The sequence below is a fragment of the Misgurnus anguillicaudatus genome, chromosome 2 (assembly GCF_027580225.2).
Source record: "Misgurnus anguillicaudatus chromosome 2, ASM2758022v2, whole genome shotgun sequence".
NCBI classification, from domain to species: Eukaryota; Metazoa; Chordata; class Actinopteri; order Cypriniformes; family Cobitidae; genus Misgurnus; species Misgurnus anguillicaudatus.
In genome coordinates, this window is record NC_073338.2 from 50,729,526 (window position 1) to 50,749,742 (window position 20,217).

The 20,217-nt window shown below is 37.7% G+C and overlaps 2 protein-coding genes across 4 annotated transcripts in view; one reads left to right on the forward strand and one right to left on the reverse strand.

Annotated features, from left to right (window-relative positions):
- Positions 1-20,217, reverse strand: part of LOC141349067 (tripartite motif-containing protein 16-like protein) — a 267,698-nt gene that overhangs the window by 208,219 nt on the left and 39,262 nt on the right. The window lies entirely within an intron of this gene.
- LOC141351084 (ATP-dependent 6-phosphofructokinase, platelet type-like) overlaps positions 1-20,217 on the forward strand; it is a 36,086-nt gene that overhangs the window by 2,756 nt on the left and 13,113 nt on the right. For all 3 annotated transcript variants that reach the window (XM_073857415.1, XM_073857410.1, XM_073857413.1), the window contains exons 2-15: positions 1,307-1,380; positions 1,520-1,597; positions 3,464-3,653; positions 3,740-3,905; positions 5,086-5,130; positions 5,225-5,333; positions 8,309-8,404; positions 10,734-10,826; positions 10,993-11,118; positions 14,273-14,337; positions 14,461-14,530; positions 14,895-15,039; positions 19,471-19,543; positions 20,113-20,200. In XM_073857415.1, coding sequence (XP_073713516.1) covers positions 1,307-1,380; positions 1,520-1,597; positions 3,464-3,653; positions 3,740-3,905; positions 5,086-5,130; positions 5,225-5,333; positions 8,309-8,404; positions 10,734-10,826; positions 10,993-11,118; positions 14,273-14,337; positions 14,461-14,530; positions 14,895-15,039; positions 19,471-19,543; positions 20,113-20,200 — 1,418 coding nt within the window. The remainder of the gene's footprint in view (positions 1-1,306; positions 1,381-1,519; positions 1,598-3,463; positions 3,654-3,739; positions 3,906-5,085; positions 5,131-5,224; positions 5,334-8,308; positions 8,405-10,733; positions 10,827-10,992; positions 11,119-14,272; positions 14,338-14,460; positions 14,531-14,894; positions 15,040-19,470; positions 19,544-20,112; positions 20,201-20,217) is intronic.

Sequence of the window (20,217 nt, forward strand, 5' to 3'; positions counted from 1 at the left end):
AATCATCAAACTGTTATCAGAAAGTTTGTGTTAACAAGTCCACACATTTATTTATTTAATATAATTGCAACATTTTGCTGTAATATAATCGCACAGGCTGACATCGCAATTTTGATTGCGATGCGATTAATTGTGCAGCACTAGAATGAATGAATGAATGACAGGCTCGCCTCTCGCTCGCGCAAGGCAAAAACATCTAGTGAAGAAGACTAGTAATTAGAGGAACGTTAATCTTACGTTCAATGTTTGTGGAAATAAATATTAAAGAAAAAATCGATTTGAGAATTGATTTTTAATCGACCACGTTTTAAAAAACGATTAATCGCAAAATAACTTTTTTTGCCCAGCCCTAGTTAGATGAAGGATGATGGATGTATGAATGTGTGGATATCTATCTATTATAGGCAGATATAGAAACAATATCCACTTTTAGTATATAGACAGAATTTGATTGAATTATTTGTGTTTAAACTAAATTGTCTAGCAGGTGTTACAACAAACCCTCTATTTGTTACAATGAACCCCACTTATGGGGTAACGTTTTCACTCCTGTCACTTTGTTTAATTGTACGATAACGGCAGATCACACAAACAAACTTTTAAGTGTTCATTTGTAGCAAAATGTGTCTGTTGTTTGTGTAAAAAATAATTAATCTAACATAAATATTTTTTAATGAGAACCAAAGCCAAAAAGCTTTAGTTTGTGCCCCGCTCTCCCCTACATATGTTTTCATTTATTATTGTATGTAAATATTGTGAAGGGTTGTTATTCATAGTTTTGGTTTCCTCCAGAATCTATGCCCCTGGGTATTTCTGTGTTCCCAGCCAATTTCCTCAACCACAGAATATAAATATTAGGGAGTTCCCTCTGGTGATTTTGTCTGTAAAGTCATAAAGGCGTGGATGATCCCTGTCCATTCAGATTATTCAATACAGAAAACACCGTGCCACTTCTTTCACATTGTTTAAATAGTCTCAGGTTGTAAAGCACGGTTTACAAGTATCATCCTGCTGAAAAGACCAGAATTTTCCAAGTCACTTCTGTCTCTTAATGTTCAGCTCTGGTGACACTGTGCTCCCTAGCAACCGTCTCCAGGCAGCTCTCACATTGGTATGGTTTAGACCGGACTCTAACCTCAGGGGAATAGTTGCTTGATTCAACTTGTCAGGTCACAGCACTATAGCATACCGAGCAGATCTCCTCCTCCTATATTTGCCCACCTAACATTACTGCCTGTTTATGCCACACATGTTATAGAAATATTTTTTATAAAGTCTTTCTGTGCTGTGGTTTTTCACCCTGCAGGTATGAATGCTGCCGTGAGGGCAGTCGTCAGAATGGGAATCTACGTCGGAGCCAAAGTTTATTTTATCCATGAGGTGATTCCCCCCCTCCAATTTTTAGAATCCAATGTATATTTTAAAGTTCTGTGTAAAATCAATACAAGATCAGAATGTGAACGTTTGTGACAGATTACAAAGTTGCCAGACTTTTGTTATGATGCTGGTTATCTTTTAGGGCTATCAGGGCATGGTGGATGGAGGTGACAACATCAAAGAGGCATCATGGGAAAGTGTTTCCAGTATGTTGCAAGTGGTAAGCAAATCACCATAAAGCAGTGGTTCTCAAACCTTTTCCGTGTGTGGCCCCCCTTGTGTACGGTGCATTCCTTTCACGCCCCCCCCAAAGAAAATTTATGATTTTCTTGCGCAGTTTTAAAATTTAACATTTTAATTAAACAAAACATATTAAGTTATACAAAGTGGTGCTGTTGGTTTGTAGCCTTATTTTGTTTAGGTTTAATTACACAAATTCATGATAAATTAATGTATTTTATAAAATGTCATAAAACTGGGGCCCCCCTGGCACCTTGCCCCCAGTTTAAGAACCACTGTATATCAAGCATATTTCTAAGAAATGTCATTGTGCAAACATATAAAATTGTGAATTGTGAGCACTCCTATTACTATGAATAATGGACAATGCAAAGCTCAATATGGACAGAAGTCACGCTTTCCAGTTAAAAGAACCAATCATAAATGGATACAGACTGATGATTTTTCTGGGGGAGGAGCTCTGTCAGAGTACCAGAGAACTTGTATGCATGCTTAGTAGATAAAATCAACATTGGGGAAAAAATTGCAAAAGTTATGAAACAAAAGTATTGGTACGTTACGGTTTATGTGGGGTGTATTCGTTGGTCAGAAAAATTAAAAGGATAGTTTACCCAAAAATGAAAATGTCATTAATGACTCACCCTCATGTCATTTCAAACTCGTTAGACCTCCGTTCATTTTCGGAACACAGTTTAAGATTTAGTCCGCGAGCTTGTTGACCCTTCATTGAAAATCTGCGTACGGTATACTGTCCTGTATACTGCACTTGCGTGGATGACGCTTCTGACGTGTTATCTGGTGCCCCCCAGCTGTTTTTTTGCGCCCGGGCTTTGTTTACAGTCTGAGGGAGATGCGTGCTGTAAGTTTTTTTTAAAAACCTTCACAAACATGTCTGAGGATAACCGGTCAACTGCTTCACTGGAGTCATGTGTCTTTAGTCTCGCGCATGCGCTTTAAAACAGACACGGAAGATAAGACAATGCTGAAAAAAGTCGTAATACAAAACAGACTGTGCTTATTTCTGTCATTTTTCTACATATGTCTGTTTTTTTGAGAATTAACAGATATTTAGATGTTAATGTTTTATTGAAATTGTTTGGTCACCATTATGATGATCAGTGTTTCCTTTAGTTAAGCAGGTTATAACTCCGTCCTTTCCCCTACAGTAAAATGCAAACATTTTCAATATCAAATTCATTGGATCACATGACTATGATATTTTGAACTCCTGAAGTGAAATTTAACCTGATGATAATGAGCAGAATCACTGAAGAAAGAGTAATACAAGAACAACAACTGACTTGCAGCCACTGAAATCAACTGAAAAGACATTACAAAACAGACTGTCCTTCTTTCTGTTTTTTTTTCTGTCATGTTTTCGTTGCTTCAACATATTCTAACTGACCCACTGATGTCACATGGACTACTTTGATGATGTTTTTATTACCTTTCTGGAAATGGACAGTATACTTTACGTAGATTTTCAATAAAGGGTCAACAAGCTCTCTGTCTAAATATAAAAGGTCTTAAACTGTCCGAAGATGTACTCCTAGGAGTTTGAAACAAGTGATATTGCTTAAATTTTGGGGTGAGCTATCCCTTTAATTGTGATTTCTGCACACGATTTTATAGATATCCGTCATTCCCCTTTCAAGTAGAACAGACTTTAGTCTTGCATGACTGAAATAACTGCCCGGAGGCATTGCAAACATTTTAGTGGTGCGACTTCCCTAAGGCGTTTTCTGTATACAGTAATGTATTGCACAGCATTCAGTCACTATTAAGCTAATATCAAATGTTGAACATGGCATACAATATTTTTCTTGATGTCAATGTGTTTGTGTAGGGTGGCACTGTGATAGGCAGCGCCCGTTGCAAGGATTTTCGTACCCGGGAGGGACGATTGCGTGCCGCTTCTAACCTGGTGCTGCATGGCATCACCAACTTGTGTGTGATTGGTGGAGACGGCAGTTTAACCGGGGCTAATCTCTTTAGGGAGGAGTGGAGCGAACTACTGGATGAGCTCGTCCAATCAGGTAACAGAGTAGTGGAAGGAGTAATAAACACTTTCTGTCCTTCTTGTTTTTTCACCTGTCTGTATTTCTTGGTCTTTGTTACTCAGGAGAAATCAGCGAAGAAGCTGCTCAGACTCATTCGGTGTTGCATATAGTGGGAATGGTGGGCTCTATAGACAATGATTTCTGTGGGACAGATATGACTATAGGCACCGACTCAGCACTGCACAGAATCATAGAGGTGGTGGATGCAATAATGACCACAGCACAGAGGTATATGCAAATATCATTTTATAGCAAACACCAATAACCTTACTCTTATAGCAAGCAGTAGCCTTTTCAACCCTATACCAAATACCAGTGTTGTAGTCGAGTATGAGGTAATCACAGTAATTACTGCAGTGTTAATTGAATTAATTGATTTTATATGGGAACCACCTGCAGGATGTTAAAGTTAATTAGATACACCTGAAAACACCTGATGTTAATGAGCAGAATCACTGAAGATACTAGGTGTGTTCGACTTCATGCAGCGCTGCGCAGACCGATCGGCGGCTGACTTGAAGCAGTGCATTCCGATTAGTTGGCACTGCAGGCACGTGACTGTGTCATATGGTTTTTAAGTACCGCGAGAGCATTTCGAGAGTAGCCGGCTAGCTCAGCCGGTGCAGCTTCTCCAGAGCGGAGAATGACGTAATGACGTAACAGCTTTACGTGATTGGTCGCTTCACTGATGACAACGATCACGTGCGTTTCGAGTTTAATTCAACCTTTAGTTCCACTAATAAACATTATAAATTCATGTTTTTGAACAGTAAAAACTCTTTTATATGCTTAAATATGTTTTATTGTGTCGTGTAATAAAATAAAAATGAGAATAACAAACTCTAGGTATTTTAATAATATAGGTTTCCCGTTAATGTCGGGTATACAGTATAAGCAGCAATAAAAATATTCAATATAAAATGTTTCTGGTTGCAACTTTTTTATTAAAAGGTTTGTTTTTATCAAATTCAGCATCTAATTCACTTCATTTGCGATTAAAAACAAGGAAACACGGCACACACGTCACTACGGCAAGGAGCAGGTGTCCGACTTGACGGCTCCGTCTTCAGTTCCTCCCTCGACTGCAAGCGGCAAACCTCGCCGATCGGTCTGCGCAGCGCCGGATGATCTCGAACACACCTTCTGACTTATAGCCACTGAAATGTCTGCTTTTTTAAGAATTAATAGATATTTAGATGTTAATGTTTTATTAAAATTGTTTGGTCACAATTATGGTGATTAGTGTTTCCTTTAGTTAAGCAGATTATAACTCCACACATCTCGCCCTCTTTTCCCCTACAGTAAAATGCAAACATTTTTAATATCAAATTCATTGGATCACATGACCTATGATATTTTGAACTCCTGAACTGAAATTTAAGAATTTTCTCCATGTTGTGTTTTTCAGCCACCAGAGGACCTTTGTGTTGGAGGTGATGGGTCGACACTGCGGGTACGACCCTGCTTTAATACCACACAAAGAGAATTGAAAAAAAAAAACGTTTTTACAAATCACTACTTGTGTGTGTGTTTGTGCACGTGTGTAGGTATCTAGCATTAGTCAGTGCTCTTGCATGTGGTGCTGACTGGGTCCTTATACCTGAAATGCCACCTGAAGATGGCTGGGAGGAACAGATGTGTCATAAATTATCAGAGGTAACACACATGCACAGATTAACTACAAATATATGATCCTGCCTGTGAAGACCCAGCTAAAATCATTTGTTTTCTGATTTACTGTTTTCTACATTAACTCATCCTACGTAATGTAAATAATATTCTGTGAAAATATGTTGATATCTTAATGTTGATTGAGTAAGGTCATGTCAAAGATTGAAATGTAAAATTGAACTTTTGAAAATGAGACTTTAACCTGAATTTCAGAAGCTGCGTTTCCACTCCCCATCAAATTGCGCAAATTAAAATTGCACCCAATGGAAACATGGTAATTTTGCATAAACTCCCATGTATCACAAAAATGGTTTATACTCTCAGGTGAGGTGGTTTTGCAGGCAATTCGAAAAATGAATATAGCGCAAAACTGCAATGGAAACCTGATGTGCGTAAGTCACATGATCATTCTTTAAATATGGTGCAGTATGTTTGGCTGGAGGATTTTCTAAAGAATCGTCAAGCGCATGACAACAAAATACGGCGAGAACGATTCGGAGTTATATGCTTTCGAGACGCTCTTGCGGTATTTTGATGTCATCAGCATGGAGGTCTGTGCTGCACAGAATGTAATCCAACTCACCTGTCGCTGTGGTTTTTTGAATGACTTCTCGCGAGGCAGCAAAATTACGGTTAATGAAAACGCTGTCTTTTTGCAATCGTTTTTTATCAACTGTAACGTTTAGAAATTGACGCAAAAGTTTTGCGCAAATCTTTAATGGAAACGTTGCTACAGACAGGGTCACACAGGCATCTGCTGTTTTTTATGTAGGGCTGATTATAATTAGGGCTGTGACGATTAATTGTGCAAATGCGCGTTTTCTCAATGAATGAATTTTAATGAATTACGCTGAAATGCCGCCACATCCAAAAGCCAGAGGGCGCTTTCGCTTAGAAACGCCATTTGTGCCACAGAAGAAGTAGCATTACAAACGCTATTCCAGGACATATCTAAAGGGATATTTATATCACTGTTCTTCAGATTGTTTCAGGTATTTTCATGATAATAAAAATATTTTGAATAATTGTGTTTGACGAGTGTTGCTTTTTTAAATTCACATTATAAATGACTCAAACTCATAGTAATTTTTGATTTGATAAGGAATTTCTACTGATCACAGAGCCGTAGTACATGCACAAGCTGTGCATGAAACACAGAATCGGAGCCTTCCGATGAATTGATTTCAGGCAGGTCTTTTTAGTGGGGACCGCGATGTATTGTCACAGCCCTAATTATAATACTGTAGTCTAAACTAAACACAGACACTACCTCCTAAAACGTTTTCTTTGGTTTGAATCATTGGATGTTCTCAGACGGAGACTAAATAAGATTTTGTCCCCAAACTACACTGCCAAAAATGACTTTTTTATGTAGTATGTTTGTCTTGTTTTCAGTACAAATATCTAAAAATTCTTAAATTAAGATGCATTTTCCTGATGAGCAAAATGACCTAGGAAAATAGGTCTAGGTTTTGAGACATTAAATATAAAATGTAGTTGAATTTGTGCTTTAAACAAGAAAAAATCTGCCCAAGGAGTAAGAAAAAAAATCCTTTCCTAAACACTTTCTCATCCCATAATTATTTTTGCTTGTTTTAAGTACGGGTTGAATTGCATTTTGTATATAATGTCTTAACTAGACTTATTTTCTTATGTCATATTATTAATCAAGAAAATGCATCTTAATTTACCATATTTTCTGGGCTATAAGTCGCACATTTTTTATAGCTTGGTGGGTCCTGGAACTTCTAGTCAGGTGCGACTTAAATGTCAAAATATAATATATGTTGCGAAATGACTTCGGGACCTTTTTGAACTTGATTTGGCTTGTCGTGGTAATTTAGCCTATTCAGCCTTTCAGGTATGTTCTGTATGATATTGTGTATCGTGTAAATGACTGATAATGTTACGTCAACATGTATGGACATCTTTTCAGCCTGCTGTTCTGTGCTATTGTTTAGTTGAATAAATTGCATAACTCCAGATTAAATGACTGTTTTTCGGCTTGGATTTTGTGAAATCATTTTCTAAATAAACGCGTATAGTCCAGTGCGTCTTATATATTTTTTTCCTCTTCAAAAAGCATTTTTGACTGATGAGACTTATACTCCGGAGTGACTTATAGTCCGGAAAATACGGTAAGTATTTTTGGATGTTTGTACTGAAAACAAGACAAATACTTTTTTTGCAGTCTATATCTACGTACATATTTTGCCTCTAAACCTAATCCTTACACGTTTTTGTGGATTTGCAGATTTTCAACATTCGGTATGTTTATTGTTTTCTATTTATTTATCATTGACTGGTCTGCACAAAGATTGAGAATTGAGGTTTTGCTCTCCTTTGGAGACATTTGGTTACACACACACAGAAGGTATATTTACATGTAATGTATACTACCATTTTAAAGTTTAGGCTCACTTAAGTGAAGGTGTGTGTTTATATTGTTACTATAAGATCCTAAAATGTAACAGTTTGATTTATTTTGTGTTATTTTATAGTTTTGATAAGTTTACTGTTATTCTAAAATGTGGAGAAAAATATAAGTGACCCTAAACGTGGTAGTGTACATGTAAGCACAAAAGCACAACACAGGGCACAGGTGAACACTCGGTTGCACGCATGCAAATGCACAGGCACACACACACACACACACACACACACACACACACACACACACACACACACACACACACACACACTCACACACACACACACACACACACACACACACACACACACACACACACACACACACACACACACACAGACAGTGTGTTTTAGTACTGCAGTGTTTGTCCTGCTGTGCAGAGTCGCTCGCGAGGTTCTCGACTTAATATTGTCATAGTGGCTGAAGGAGCCACAGACCGACATGGAAAAAGCATCGGCTCCAATAAAGTGAAGGATGTGAGTATTTCATCTTGTCTGTATGTTGTGTGGCTGCTTCTTTTCCCTTATAGAATCGTGCTGATAAGAAACGGCTTAATATCATCATAGTAGCTGAAGGTGCAATAGACCAGAGCAACAAGCCCATAACCACAGACTATATAAAGGATGTGAGTAATGCACACACTGTCTGTACATGCATGCTTAATAAGTCTTTCCACTCATACGATGCATCATTTCTATAAGTATAAGAACAGAGAGCATTCTGGGAAACTGGATTAATCATTTACTGAACCCACTTAACTCGAAGAGGATGTGGTAGCTTAGTGCTTATGTGACCCTGGACCACAAAACCATTGAGTCATTGACCATAAAGCCCAGAGTAAGGTCTGCGTATGCATACTTTGCCCTTTATTTATATATAAATATGTTTTCCATTCATGTATGGTTTGTTAGGATAGGACAGTATTTGAAGAGTTTGGTTCCAAAAAGCGATAAACCCAATAAAAAAAATTAGTTACCACGAAAATCAGTATTGTATCAGGTCAGTATTAAAAATTAAATTCTTAATTTCATGCAAAATCCAATATACGCCGTGTTATTCTGTCATCTTTTCTCCCATTTTTTCCAAAACGCGATAAACGCCAGTCCTCCTTCTTTGCAAAATGCAATAAATCTGCTCCACAAATCACAGCGCACCATCAACACACTGTAAACAACAATGATGGCACTTTGAATACACACAGAATCCTAGTTTTCCTCATCTACTTTGTACTTCGTGATCAACAAACAAATAAAAACAAAATAATACTTTTCATGACCTTGAAAAACCTGTGCTGGTTTTCTGTGATGGGAAGGAAACGTAAGCCACTCGGCCGACGGAAAAATGCTGGCTGTTGCTTGCCGACAGCATCATGCTAACACATTGACCCCAGGGGATCTTATGAAAAACTTTCCATTATTTTACGCAAAGCCCATGAAAATCCAGCAGGACTAAAACATTTTACAGCCGATCGCTGTCAAAAAAATTCAGCGACGACGTTCCAAGTATAACCACAGCAATGACAGTGTTCTTAATGAAATTAATGTTTATTTTTTAATCAATGTATACCACTAGTCAACTAAATGAATATAATATGGCAAAGATTTATATATTGATTCAATAGATTTTTTGCAAAAGCACTCAAAGCATTTTGAAAGTTTTTTTCAAAAGTATTTTTTTCAAGAGGAGTTCAAAGCATTTAAAAAAAATAACTTGGATTTTGCGGAAAAATAATCAGTTTTTATAATAACCTTTGAAAATCAAATTATGGATTTGAATTTTTTTATGTTTTTATAACCTAAATATGCTATGTGAAAATTTGTAACAGAAAATAGTGTTTTTCATCTTGTCATTTTCTTGGTATAGAAAAAAAAAACATTTTTATTCAAATTAGTCTAAATGGATTATTGCGTTTTGGAACCAAACTCTTCATTTGCTTGAGATACAACTATTTGAAAACTTGGAATCAATGGAGGGTGCAAAAAATCGCCTTTCAAGTTTTCCAAATGAAGTCTTCAGCATCACTTATTACTAATTAAATACATGTTTTATTTACCTGATCTTTACTTAATATCCTAATATTGATTATTTTTACCCATCCAATGTATTTTTTCCTATTGCTACAATTATACCAGTGATACTTATGTACTTATGGATTTGTGGTCCAGGATCACAAATATCTTGGCAGGTAACCAAAAGTTTATTGGTTCAAATCCTGCAAAAGGTTGCGTTCTTTGATCTCGGACAACAGTATGCTGACATGCTACCAGTTTATGTTTACATTTATGCATTTGGAAGATGATTTTATTCACTGTGCACTGTTTATTCAACAATTTATCCATTTTTGTGTTCACAAACCCATAACCCATGACCAGACCTATGCTCTAAACTTTTAACCAACTTTTACTTAAAATTATGTTGTAATTGTATTAAATGTAATTTTTCGATTAGAGTTTTTGTACACAGTTTCTTTAGTGTAAATACGAATGCTTTTTTATTGTAAACATCAAGTTTCTTTAAATTCATGAATGCGGAAATATCACATACAGTATTTTTCTCTCAAACACACACGTCTGTGGGTATGTTTGCTGAGATTGTCTTTAGAAAACCCCCCTGCTTTATAATGCTTTATTTATGCATGTAGCTTCTTTACACAGCAAACCTTGCGAGTTTTTGGGTGGTTCCATCTTAAGTTCTGTCATAAATATATACTGTATAACTACCCTCTTAAAAATCAAAGTGCTTCACGATGCCATAGAATAATTTTTTTTGTATAAAACTGAATGATTCTTAAAGAAACCAAAAGTGGTTCTTCTATGGCATCGCTGCGAAGAACCTTTTAAGTACCTTCATTTTTGAGAGTGAAATAATGAATACATTAAGATTTGCCATTAAAGTATATTAGACCTTGTGTCTGGGAAACCTCACTTCTTAAAGTTGTTGATGTTTTCGTGCAGCTGGTTGTGCGTTGTTTGGGGTTTGACACGCGGGTCACCATTCTGGGTCACGTCCAGAGAGGAGGAACCCCCTCGGCCTTCGACAGGATTTTGGCGAGCTTCACTTAACAGTTTCATATTCTTTATGTGCAGTTGCCTATCTTAACATGAATGTTTGTTGTTAAATATATTACATGGCTCTCTGATCACCCTGCTTGGGTTTACTTTCCGTTGACGAGCAGCTGCATTATCCCTTACATATAGATGTCTTCTTCTGCAGGCGAGTCGTATGGGAGTAGAAGCTGTGTTGGCTTTGTTAGAAGCGTCTCCTGGTACTCCAGCATGTGTGGTGTCTCTGTGTGGGAATCAGGCCGTCAGGCTTCCTCTAATGGAGTGCGTTCAGATGGTCAGTATTGAAAGTTTAATTCAAACTTGAATACAAAAACATTCTGGATCATTGCTTAGTGGTTAACACACATCGAGATGCTACAACATATTAAAGGGATAGTTCACCCTAAATATGAAATGATCATTCTCATTGTGCAACAATCCAGTCCTGATTCTTCAGTAAGGCCATTCAGAAGATAAAAAATGTGATTTGTCAAAATGATTAAATTTTCAAGTGCATCTCATTTTCTTCTAAATGAGCATTTTTTTTAAATCAAGCTCTTATGTTTAGGTTCAATAATTAAATAATATTTCTTGTGTGTGCATGTGGTGTAAAAGATGTGTAAAAAAATTGGTAAAATCACAGTGATAGTTGGAAGCAGTGTCATTTCAAAATTATAAAACACACTTAGAAGGTTAAACTACTGAATCAGTCTCTGACATCATGAATCAGTCCATGAAACTCATCAATGATCAACAAAAGAAAGCTTCATATTGCAATGCATCCTGGGTATCAACAAGGGGTAGGGTGATACCCCTTTTTCCATACCGATGCGATCTTAGTATTTTTGGATCGGTATTCTTGATCCATTTATTTGAATTGTGTGTTTGTATGTGCACTTGTGTATATGATGCATTTAATTCACCGCTACTCTAGTGCATTAACACAATTCAGTTTTTGTGACCTTAATTAACTACTTATATGCATTTGTTTTTCACATAAAGCTGTCGAATGTAGGAAGACTTTGAATATTGTGTATAAAAACATTTCTGGTGCTTTTATAATAATCTGACTTTTTCATAGCATAACAGTAACAACCACGAGTAAAGCACAATATCGGATTTGGATCGGCCCCATTAGTCCGATACCCGATCCCAAGTGTTGGATCTGCCCACCTCTAGTATCAACAACGCACTAAACTAATCCATGACTGTCTGTATGTGTCAGAAGTATTTTTCAGTTTACCTTGTCACAGTGCGTTTACAAACCAGAACAATTATAACAGTCACAAAAGGATCAACCTCATCCTTTAATTTTATTTCATCTTGACCTCTTCAAAAAACACAACTTGACTTTCAAACACATCTCTCTTTTTCAATGTGCATGTGTTTCTACTTAAACACATACAAAGGATGATTTAACTTGGTGAAAGTCAAGAGTCAAGGTCCTAACTGAAGCACACACTGATCACCATACTGGTGGTTTATTGAAATTTTAATATTAATGGAGGGTGCAAACGTGATATTGATTCAATGGGATTAAAATGAACAAATCAACAATTTTAAAGGGGCCATGGCATGAAAATCTGACTTTTTCCATGTTTAAGTGCAATGATTGGGTCCCCAGTGCTTCTATCAACCTAGAAAATGTGAAAAAGATCAACCCAGTAACTTAGTTTTGGTAAACCATTTTCTACAAGCATGTGAAAAAATAAGTTGTTGAAATTTGGCTCTCCTTATGATGTCATAAGGAGCTCTTATTGTAATAATACCACCCCTTAATCTGCACTATCCAACCACAGCACTGCCATTTAGTGCAGAAAAAGCACAATTGAGTTTTAATTGCAACAAACCACCATCATTGTGATCAGTGTTTGAATTTCATCAGTTCATTTGCATTTTAAAGGACACACCCAAAACGGCACATTTTTGGTGTTTTGAGCTAAAACTTCACATATGTGCTCTGGGGACACCAAAGATTTATTTGACATCTTAAAAAAATCTTGTGCCATGGCCCCTTTAACATTGTTTTAAAGGGCCCATGACTCAGTCATATTTTACTGTTTTATATACTGTTGTCTGAGGTCTTCTTATGACGTTCGCATGATTTCTACATCCAAAACATCAAAAGCAATAAGTAATCGGCTATTTTGTACCCTGGTTTAGAGGCTGACTTGAGAAATGCTCGGTTTCGATGGGCGGGCCGAATTGATGACTTGGAAGTAAACGCCCAGTGCTATGATTGGATAACAGTTTTTCATAGTCAAACTAGCTTTCAATTCTCAATCTAATGTGTAATCAGAGTTTACTATTAAGTGAGTGTCTTCTTGCTGAGCGTCTTTTTTATCATAAACCGTTTGATGTGTGTAAAACACATCCAGCGCCGACCTGTAGCTTGTTCCTCAAAGTTTTATCCAGTAAACACGGAGCAAATGTCTCTCAAAGAAAACAACGGAACACGCGAACTGCACGGTTGCAGTCTCTCTGCAAATCCAGCGTCGACCTTTAGATTGTTCCTCAAAGTTTTATCTAGCAAGTACGGAGCAAATGTTAAGTTTCCCTCAATGTCTCTCCATGAAAAACAACGGCACGCTTACGGTATTGTGGCTGTACCGGGTGTGCCTCATAAGCCTTGAAAAGTGAAGCCTCTGGCTCTTTGATCGCCCCCTGGTGGCTGGCTGCAGTACAAGTCACAACCCCGCCCTCTCCATTCAAATGAATAGGACTTTGCTCTAAATAAAAAAAATATTTACACTTCCAATAAAAGTTTTCGAAAGATGGTTTTGGTCCTTTCAAGTAGTTGTTATCACGCTGATATATGTTCAAGTGTTCATTTTTGTGATAAGTTTCATTTTTGCTTGTAATTTGATGCTATAGAAACGGGGCGTGTCGTTATGATTGGAGTGGTTGAATTGGCCGCGCAAGCGTTTGGGCGGAAGTTTGATACCGCGGCTCCGCCTCTGGCTTCACGGACGATTCCTTCTGCGCATGCCTCGGCTCCAAACTGACGTTTTTACGTAGCATGCCGGCGACCGTGGTCGGACATTTTTGGCTTCAATTCATTACAATGGTGGGAGGCGACGTCGCGTCGTCCATCTTTTTTTACAGTCTATGGGCTGTACGCTCTACCCTAATGGGCGGGGCCCACATGCTCTAATCAGGCAAAGCAGAGAAAGGCGGGGTTACTTCGCTCCTTCTGGCGACATAACGAGGCACATTCCTAAACGGCTCATCTGAGCTGACTTTGAGTGTTGACCTATCACCAATTTTAACCAATTGGCAAACATAAACGGGCTGGGGGAACTCATATTAATGTTAAAAGACCTCATAAAGTGACATTTTCATGCCATGTGCCCTTTAATGGTTGCATGCTATCTGGGTTCACTTAAATGGCAATGAAAAGATTATTAATAGGATTGTTATTAAACTTTCATTTGTTTGTTACACTGCAGACTCAAGAGGTGCAGAAGGCGATGGATGAAAAAAGGTTTGATGATGCTATGAAATTACGCGGCAGGTACAGCACCAGATGTCATTCAACACATCATAAGAAAAAGCCATTCAATCCAATGCCCTTTTAATTCAATATGAAATATAACCAGTGCTTTTAATATTTTTCTTTTTTTTCTAAAATATTTAGAAGTTTTGAAAACAACCTACACACCTACAAACTCTTGTCTCACCACAAAATTGATGCTGAGGTGCCACATGTAAGTCAATCACAATTATAGACCCATGCACATGATTTATCACAGCTGGCTTCAGTCTTTGATTCAAATAGTTTTATTCAGATTTATTTCAACATCTTAATTTAAATGTCTCAAGAAGTTGAATACATAGTAGATGGTTTTCTTTACTGAGATTATTTAGCCTACAGCACTCAAAATTCAGACTAAATTATTTATTGGTTGTATTGTGCATCATTTTAGTCTATAAACTATAAATATCCCTGTGTATATTAAGCAGTCTATTCAACAAAAGGGAGCTTTTTACTGTGAGCTCAGCTTAATGGATTTGTTAAACAGGCCTGAGTGTTAATGAAATTCTGTTTGTTGTGTTTGATCTTCTCTATAGACTTCATTTAATGTAGCCGTGTTGAATGTCGGTGCTCCAGCAGCAGGGATGAACGCAGCGGTCCGTTCGGCTGTTAGGGTGGGCATCACAGAGGGTCACACTATGTTTGCTGTTAATGATGGATTTGAGGGCTTCTACAAGGGACAGATAACATAACACCACTGACTGAATTTGTACATGTAACCCTGTGCACATTTAAAATGTGTTATGAACATTCTGTATGCCTATTCGTTGTTTGTGTGTCTTAAGCAGATGGAATAAGACTCATTAGAAAAGTTTAGCTTCCTACATGCAAATTTTGAGTTTTGAGACACCGCAAGGAGCAAGAGAACATTTTAGTCATTTGAAAAAAATAATATATGTGTGTGTATTTGTGTATGCAAATCAATCATGCTTACTGTGAGTCCATTTTTCCTTCCCACAATCCCCTGCTGCATTTTTTTCAATGCCATATTTAACCCAGTGTAGCATTACAGATCCTGCACTCATGTGGGTTTTGCCTTTTTTGGTCAAATATTTGTCGCTCAACATCATGAGTGTGCTCTGATTCTGTAGCTAATGTACTGTAAGTAGATAAGTAGATATATATGATCAGTTAGAAAAACAACAAGCTAACTTTTGTTTGACCGTATGACAGTAGAAGTGATCATATTCAGATTTCTGTTAAGCACAAGTGTTTATGTAAAGAAGTGTTGGGGGTAACGCATTACAAGTAACTTGCATTACGTAATAAGATTACTTTTCTGAAGTAATGAGTAAAGTAATGCATTACTTTATAAATGTACACATTAATATTTGAGTTACTTTTTAAAAAAAGTAATGCAAGTTACTTTTCAGTTTAATGCATTTGATTAAAAAAATTATGCACTGAATTAAACTGAACATATTAACGTAGTAGTACACAATCTATGTGTCGCGGCTAATCGGAAACAGTTTGAGTCAGAAACGGAGATGGCAGGCCAGAGCTATTTCATTTTTGCGATGGAAATGCATTTTCTGAATGCAGAACTTCTCTGTCATAAAAACACCTGCAAAGCCTGAGAGAAATCAAGCCTTGGCAAAGTAAGAAAAAGTAACTTAAAAATAACTTAAAAGTAACTTAAGCATTAAAAAAAAAAAAAAAGTAACTTAAGCATTACTTTCCATGAGAAGTAACTAAGTAACGAAATAAGTTACTTTTTTGGGGAGTAACTTAATATTGTAATGCATTACTTTTAAAAGTAACTTTCCCCAACACTGGAAAAGAAAAATTTCAAGCAAGATTACTAAGGGTGTACTCGCACTATTCAAACCAAACCACGTTTAGTTAATCGTGCCCTGGCTGGCTTGTAGAGGTGGGCTGGAGCGCGGTTCACTTGGGTTCAGGCGCGGAAGGCGCAGTGTGATCGCTAATCGCACCAGAGCTTGTTTCAAAAGGAAAGACGTCAATTGCACGACCACTCGCCTTCATCTGCCTTCTTAAAAACCTTGTGATGCACACAGCAGGTTTACGTGAATGCAACTAAGCAATTTGATGGCATGTGAGAGGGCTGTGTAATCATGCACCAAACGACTCCGAATAAAAAATTACAGAATTAAAATTACGCTTTACTTCCTGCTTCCTTGTTCAAATCAATCGCATCCTAATGACGAAAGCTCGGGTGGGCTCGAAACGATAAAAGTACAGCGTGAGTGCGTACATCTGGGGGAGTAGGGAGGGCATACAATTGCGCTAGTATAAGTGCGCCCTAAATGAGTTCTGATGAACCGTTTTTGTTCCCTATAGCTCTCTTTGATTAAAGGTTCCTAAATGAATCATTGGTATAGTTTGTAGACCCCTGTTCCTGGTGAGCTATCGTTCTGCAGATTTTAGCTCCAACCCAAATCAAACGCAGCTGAAGCAGCTAATCAAGAGGTGTGTTCGACTTCATGTGGCACTGCGCAGACCGATCAACGGCTGACTTGAAGCAGTGCATGCCGCTTAAGCCGGGTACACACCAAAAGATAATCGGGCTGATTTTGGGCCGATTTCCCCCCTTCCGACAATCCTAGCTATGTCCCGAGTATCGCGAAGGTTTCACAGATTATCTTATCAGATTGTCCCTTCATGTGAGGTGTGTTAAGAGTGTCCGAACCTGCTCGGAAGAACGTCGGAGCCGTGCCAATCGCGAATCGTAAATATTCAACATGTTGAATATTTACGATCAGAAATCCTGATGTGTGTGGGGAATCACGAGGACAAACGCGAGCACGCTATTGAGATTATCACGTGAAACGAAACCATATCCAATCAGAAAGCGAGATGAGGGAAGACAAGCAGTCATGGTGCAGCACAAAGGCCGCTTCTCAATCCGTAGGTCGCATTTTCAGGCTGTATATACGTCATCAAGACTGTCTTATTTCAGAATATATAAAATTGGCTATTATTCGTTGTTCATCGTATATTGTTTTAATAAACTTATGACTTGTGAATGTAATGCTCAGTTAACTTGAATAAACCAGGTTTCATGACGCTTGCAGCCTGCATATGCGACCTCAGCAGGCTGTAGCCTTTGGATTGAGAAACGGCCAAAGTGAAGTTGATGTCGACAGCAGAGATGGAGGATCAGCTTGTTGATTTGTGGCAACAGCACGAATGTTTATACAACGTGTCTTTATTATTCCAAGCACTATCATTGAAATGTCTTCTTGCATATCGTCCGCCATGCTTGTTTTGAAGTCTTGCGAGATTTTGTGGGATTTCCTGTGTTCACAGTCGAGACTCTGATTAAAAATCTGTTTGTGTGTGGTGTGCTGTCTTTAACACATAATGGCACATCACACACTATAGGAGCAAAACGGATAAATCTAGGATTTTTTATCCTCAAGTTTGTGGTCCATCACATTTTTAAAAACTTATAAGATGTAAAAAATCTTCTGGTGTGTACCCAGCATTAGAAATTTTGTCCGACTTGAGCTGGTGCTGCAGGCATGTGACTCTGACGTATGGCATTAAAGTAGCATTTCACCCGTAGAAACATTAATCTTTATTGAAAGTGTGTCATATTTGTAGTCGAAATGTAACGTACGTTTAGAATTTGGTGCCTATTTGACTGAGAAAAGTTTGTAGTCTCACTCCCTCAACAAAGATATAGGACTTCCTGCTTTCAATGATGCAAAATTATGATTTTTACATCATTGAAAGAATGAAGTACAACACTGAAATCTGTATTTCTCCTGTCTCAGTGGCAACTGAGAAAATGATGCACAATGATACATAGAATGATTGAATGGAGTATTTATCCTTGTTCTGTGATGTGACATATAGACAAAAAAAATGTTGTTTGGGTCTGTAATGCCTTAGAAGCTTCCTAAAAACCTCTCTCAGATAGCTCTATTAGGGTGGGGGATTTTAAACAAGTGGTTTTGCACCTATTTGGCTCCCTCTACTGGCTTAACTTGCAATCTCATTACTGATTGGCTGACTTTGCTGCCACTCAAAAATGTAGCCAATTGTTTTAAAGTGGAGGGGCAGTTAGATGCCTGTGATGTCATAAGCATCAGTTTTTCAGATTGGGCTGTTTTCTGGCTGACATTTCTAAAAGAGGAATTTCTATGAGACTGAGATGTTTAGCATGTTTAGCCCTTTTTGTATGTTTGTGAATGCGGGTAGACTACCATTATTCAACAAAGACAAGCTAAAAAGGGTTTTTCATTCTCTGTCCCCTTTAAAAAACATGACTGGGGTTCTAACTATACAAAGCTTTATGCAAATGGGTGAAGTGTCCCTTTAAAGTACCGCGAGAGCAATTCCAGAACAGCCAAATGACAACGATCATGTGCGTTTTAATTTTTAATCTAACCCCTTCAGTTCTACTAATAAACATTATAAAGGTATGTTTTTTATAACAGGTAAAACTCCTTAATGTAAGCTTAATGTGGTATATTGTGCCATGTAAAAAAATGAAAATAAGTTAAAGACGAAACTATATTGGTATTTTAATAATCTAGTCTCATGCTTCCTGATATTTTTGGGCAAACAGTATAGACAGCAACTAAAATATTCAACATGAAGGATTTCTGGTTGCAATTTTTATTAAAAGGGTTGTTTTTTGACATATTCACTAAAGTTGTGGTAATGCTAGACTTTCAATTCATACGCATGTGAATGCGTCAGACCCAAAACGCAAGATCGTGGGACGATGTCGCAGGTTATTTAATGTGGTGAACTCTGACCTGCGAATTCGTATCACGTGGAGTTTTGTGATCAGTACAAAACCGGTATGGTACTGCATGACCTTTCGTTCTACTGAAAAGCACAAATGGACGAAGCCTTGATAAGCTGCTCTCCGCCCAACGTCCGACAAATACTCGCCTGCCGTATGAACTCGAACACACCTAAGGTTTTCAGGGTTGTTTGATAATTACAGACAAGTGTGTTGAAGCTGGATTAAAACTGAAGTCTGCAGGACGATAAGTCACGAGGAGCAGGGTTGGAGACCCCTGTTGTAGGACCTACTTCCAATACAAAGAAACCTTTTATGCAACAGTCCTTTTAGCAACCCTTATTGTAGTAGTGTAAAGTACTGTCCATGTTTTATTATTTTTGTCCTCTGCTAGATAAAAGAAATACATTGGGGGGATGTTGGAGGCTGGACAGGTCAGGGCGGATCACTGCTGGGAACAAAAAGGTGAGATTAAAAAAATCAAAAGCCTGTAGTTCACTACAAAATGAAATTACTGACCCTCATGTCGTACACCCAAAAGACCTTTGTTCATCTTCGAAACATAGATGAAGATTTTTGGATGAAAACTGAGAGCTTTCCGACCCTCAATTGATGGCAACCGAACTGTACCACGTTTAAGGCTCAGAAAGACAGTAAAGACATCATGAAAATTGTACCACTGTAGTCACATGGATTATTTTAATTTCATGAGGTGATAAGAATAATTTCCGAAAAGACAACCATTCAGTTTCTGACGTGCGATCACGAGTGCCTCACAACAACTGCGTGTGGTGCTAACAATGGGGTGAATTGACAGGTTATGGCACATGGTAGGAGGTGTGGGAGGTGCGGTTTTACTGCAAAACATCACATTAACAATGATATTGCAGTAATGACACAAAGAGCTCGATGATCCCTACAGGCATTAGTTATATGCACAAAATGTTTCATTCTGGAGTGAACTATTATTTTAATATGACAAACTTTGCTATTGTTGTTGTCACGATAATAATTTTATTAATCCTTGTGTTCAGAACGCTTCCAGCAAAACACATTGATAAGATTGCAGAACAGATGAGGATTCACAACATCAATGCTTTACTGGTTATTGGAGGATTCGAGGTATGTCTGTGTATTTG